Below are 4428 nucleotides of genomic sequence, written 5' to 3' on the forward strand. Positions count from 1 at the left end.
CCTGTGCGATCGGCCGTTCAATCTGCTCGACTTCTACGCCGATCTGGAGCCGGACCGTGACTACGACATTTACTCGATGAGCGATGACGCGAAAACGTGCCACCCGGAACCGAGCCACCCGCGGCGGGACTACAACGCACGTAAGTTGAGGGCGAGGCTCGGGTCTACCCTACTTCTAACTGTATCCCGACCTCTGCAGAGTGCTTCATTCGGGTGATCGATTCGGCGCGGTTCTTCAAGTCGATCGTCCGCGACTCGCTGACGGTGCGCTCGATCGGCGAGTGTGAGCTGGAGTGCATCAAGGCGTCCAAGTTCACGTGCCGCGCGTTCACGTACAGCTTCGGGCCGAACGCGATCAACGCCGTGATCGACAACTGCCAGCTGTCGGACTGGCCGGTGCGCGATATGGACAAGGACCGGCACCTGGTGCCGGACGAGAGCTTCGACGTGTTCGAGCGGGCCAGCTACGGGCAGGGCTGCGAGATTCAGCCGATCGTCGACGACAAGCACAACAAGAAGTGTATGTAGTGGTGGTGGTCCCCGATTCATAATCATCTCATCTCATCTCACTGTTGTTTATGTGTTTCTGATGACAGTTTGCTATCTGGGTTACGGATCGCCGGCGAAGCTGCTTTCATCGGCGATCAAGAAGGTCACGTCGGTGAACACGGAGCTCGACTGCAAAAACGAGTGTATCCGGCTGCGAGAGGCGACCCACTTCAAGTGTCTTTCGTTTAGCTTTGGGTGAGTGACGACAATTTGGGCGCCTAACGGGATGCGTTTTCTAGCGTTTTCGTTTTCTTTCGGCAGCTCCCAAGCGTCGACGTACAACTGCGAGATGTCGGATCTGGACCAGAGCGAGCTGAAGCTGGGCGTGCACTACGCGCACACGACCGACCGTGACTTTTGGCTGTTCGCGTGGAACCCGTTCGACTACACGTGCCGCGATAAGATCACCACCATTAGCGGTGGCACCCGGACGAACCACGACCGCCGGGTCGATATCTTCCGCGAACCGGGTAATGGCAGCCGCACCAGTCGCACCAGTGCCTCCACCACCATCACCACCAACGGCACTGATACTAGCAACAACCGCAACAACAGCAACACGGGCCAAAACCAAAACAGCAACAACACGCCAATCACCCCCATCACTGCCAATCGCTCCGCTAGCACCATCACTAACTCTACCCAGTCCAACTTCATTATTTTGCTTGCGACCCAGAATGGCACCGAAGGAGCCGCGCCGCCACCAACCGCCGACCGTCAGCGTCAAGCGTTCGATCGGCATCGGCCGCCACTCCGAAAATCATCCGCCGCTTCTCGCGAAACATAAGTCATCTTCATCATCATCATCATCCGATCAGAGATCACGCACATGCACACTACCGAGCCACCCATCGTAGCCGGAGGAGCGCATACCGGTCCTCGCGGGTCCTAACAGGAGTTCCTCATATGCTTCGTTTTCATGCCGTGCCTTACTCACCACGATCGCTCGTTCCATTCGTAACTTACACCTCGTCGCCACCGCCTCATCCTGAGGGTGTACTCTGCTGTAGGTGAACCTCACAGTTCACAGTTCACACCACCCCAGCGCACACATACAGCCAGCCCACACACGCACACATACAAACACACACAGACACTCCACATATCTGTGCCCGGCCGCAGTGTCTGCGTAATGTAATACACACTGACTCTATTTGTTATCATTGTTGGTATCATCGGACGTTCTCAAGGTGATGGAAGTTGGCGTCAGTATACCGTCACGGGCAAACCCTGCCGCTACGGTACCAAATGCGAGCGAAACAAGATCACAGGGTTTTACTCCTGCGAGCTAGAGGGTGGTGAGGTTGGTTCATGGGATTATTGCTGTAAGGCCGACCACCCTTGCGGCTACTCGCGAGGGTTCGAGTATCCATGGTAAGCGAAGCGCGAAGTGTGCCCTCTCTCCGGTCCCCACCTGCGTGTTGCGCGTAGTCCTTTATGTCGGTTAGAGTTAGCCTTTGTTTAGAGTTTGTGTCTCTGTTCTGTTTGTGTGTAAAACTTAAACCAAAAACTTGTCGTAATACTTATCGCGTTGTCCCTTGTCGCATAGTGTACCCGGCCCCCAATTACTGACTACTGATGGTCCCCCCCATTTACGCTTTGCAGGTGCTTCGTGGGTGATGCCCCAGATCAGTGGCGCAAGTGCAGCGATAAGTACTTTCCCAAGAAACAGCACGATTCGCGTTATCAAGACAAGAATAAAAAGGGTGAAGTCTATCAACCACCTCCGCAGCCGGGAGGACTGAAGCACCTGGACGATGGCGTGACGGCACCGGCCCAACTCTGGCCCGTGACCTACCTGTACGAGAGCGGGCCCCCGAATGCCACCGAGATCAGCAATAACGTGGTCGACTGCAAAAAGGAACAGTGCTAGCATACTCAACCGAATGGGAACCCCAACATGGCCCCAACGCCGGCGCCGCAAGGTGCTAAGCGATAGTGACGATGATGATGATGATGATGATGATTAATGATGATAGGACGATGGATAGAATTAACGTTACGCCTAAGGTAGTACAGTACCGGCACACGGCGAGAGAGTGAAGTGAACTCACCACAGACACCGCGGGTTGTCTCTTTAACTGCCGTTTAGGATTTAGGAGATTGAAATGTTTGGCATATCGTCGCCTTTTCACCTTCGCCACTTGTAGGCATTTTATGCAGCGAGAGAGAGAGAGACAAACAAAAAATGTACGATCAATCGAAACTTACCACTTTCTTTACACACCGGGCGGCGATGCGGAGATCGACTCCGCGATCCGCGGTTGGTTTCCGGTTCCAGTTCCGGACTGTGACTGTGATAAAGAAAGCAGGTGACAAAAAATGGTAACCGTTGCGATTTGACCGCTTCCGGTGCGCTCGACTCGTGTGTGTGTTTTACTATCTTAATTAATATTTATTGTAACGTTTGGGTGCAGCGTTACTCTCTACTATAAAGTTAATAAATTAGCCGACAGTTCAAACAGCACGGATTTGCTTCATTTTTCTTTTATTACCAGCGATGCGAGCGAAGAACCCATCCGAAGCAGAAAACGTGGCTAGTTTGGTTATTTATTTAACGGCTGTGTAGGCTTCGTTTCGATAGGGACGAAAAGTGCCGAGACAGCCCGTGGCAATTCTGCAAACTTCGATAATAAGCGCGAATCCAGAGCAAACCGGTTTTGGCCAAATGGTAGAGGCGAGAAATATTCAGTATGCTCGGTTTTATGGCCAGAAAGGAATGTGCATCGAAGATTAATTTATTGTAGCTGAAAACCTAATAATGTGCCCAATTACTCCGTTGCAAATAAAACAAATTCGTAGGAGTTTTGTGTAAAAACATCATCATAAAACGGTTTATTTGCTTATTGCATTTGATAAAAGTCTCTTTTGCATATATTACTAAAGCTTGCTGTACAATGTATTGCCCCAGCGACTACAGGAGCTTTTTTGTGCCATCCGGACCGAACACCTTCCGACCTGTTTCATGGAAGCCCGCTGGAAAACCAGAAGTCACGTGGCTACCGGATGGCGGCATTGTCTCCTCTACGGTCATTTTTCGCCATTTTGGCTTCTTTTTGCTCGATGACTTCGGGGGTGACTTCTTCGCCTTGGCCGAGGGAACGGTCGATTCGGGGTAGAGCAATTGGTGTTCGGTGCGGAAAGGGTTATTGATAAAGAATTCATCGATCGTAGGAAACTGAACGCTTAGCGGAATCTCGGGATCAAACTCGGCACGTGAGTGACACTCACCATTGCTCTCGTGTTCGCGGAACGGAGATCCGGAAGGTGCGTGGAACAGATCTCCGTTCAGAATGACCGGAATGTTTCCATCGAAGTGGATGTCACGATTGTTGTCCAACAGCGATCGGCGTGTGGTGCGGCCGGTCAGCTCGTAGTCTTCGCTACGAATTCCTAACGAGCGCAGTGTGGCCGTTATCTCCGTCGCTGGATTGGATTGGGCCAGCGTTTCATCCGTGGTCCTCAGGCGGCTCGCCGAACTTGCATCGAGGCGGTTGATGTGGGCCGCAAGGCGCACTTTTTCCAGCGCACTATTTTCCGGTGGTGGCGCAACAACTCCTCTGCCACGTCCGCAAACGATGCGCCTGGTTTCACTCAACGGCAGCTTTCTTTGAGGCGAACTCACATAATTCTCTGCGCTCATTACGTAGCCCCAATCGTTGATGGCTTTATCAATTTCATCCTCCCCCTTGCTGCGATGAGGCGTGGCCATGGTCGGAGGGTTGTAAATCGCAAGAACTACTCTAATTAACAGAAAACGAGTAACAGAAAACGAGTAACAGAAAAGATTAACAAATTATTCCACGGAATTCAAACTGCTGCTAAATGTTTGTTTACCTCAATGTTTACGTAGATACATTCGTTGCCAAGGTTTGTATA

The 4428-nt window shown here is 51.8% G+C and overlaps 2 protein-coding genes across 2 annotated transcripts in view; one reads left to right on the forward strand and one right to left on the reverse strand.

Moving 5' to 3' along the window:
* Positions 1 to 2422, forward strand: part of LOC128270982 (uncharacterized) — a 13445-nt gene extending 11023 nt beyond the window's left edge. Inside the window, exons 7-11 of the mRNA XM_053008412.1 lie at positions 200 to 520; positions 597 to 744; positions 811 to 1019; positions 1740 to 1923; positions 2155 to 2422. Coding sequence (XP_052864372.1) covers positions 200 to 520; positions 597 to 744; positions 811 to 1019; positions 1740 to 1923; positions 2155 to 2422 — 1130 coding nt within the window. The remainder of the gene's footprint in view (positions 1 to 199; positions 521 to 596; positions 745 to 810; positions 1020 to 1739; positions 1924 to 2154) is intronic.
* A 1022-nt stretch (positions 2423 to 3444) lies between these two features.
* On the reverse strand, positions 3445 to 4261 carry LOC128270983 (uncharacterized). The gene is made up of 2 exons (XM_053008413.1): positions 3781 to 4261; positions 3445 to 3637 (listed from the first exon to the last, which is right to left on the reverse strand). The coding sequence occupies exons 1-2, from the start codon at positions 4259 to 4261 to the stop codon at positions 3549 to 3551; spliced, it is 570 nt and encodes a 189-aa protein (XP_052864373.1). The 3' UTR covers positions 3445 to 3548.
* Between the last annotated feature and the right edge of the window lie 167 nt (positions 4262 to 4428).

The sequence above is a fragment of the Anopheles cruzii genome, chromosome 3, assembly GCF_943734635.1.
Source record: "Anopheles cruzii chromosome 3, idAnoCruzAS_RS32_06, whole genome shotgun sequence".
In the NCBI taxonomy this organism is placed as follows: domain Eukaryota; kingdom Metazoa; phylum Arthropoda; class Insecta; order Diptera; family Culicidae; genus Anopheles; species Anopheles cruzii.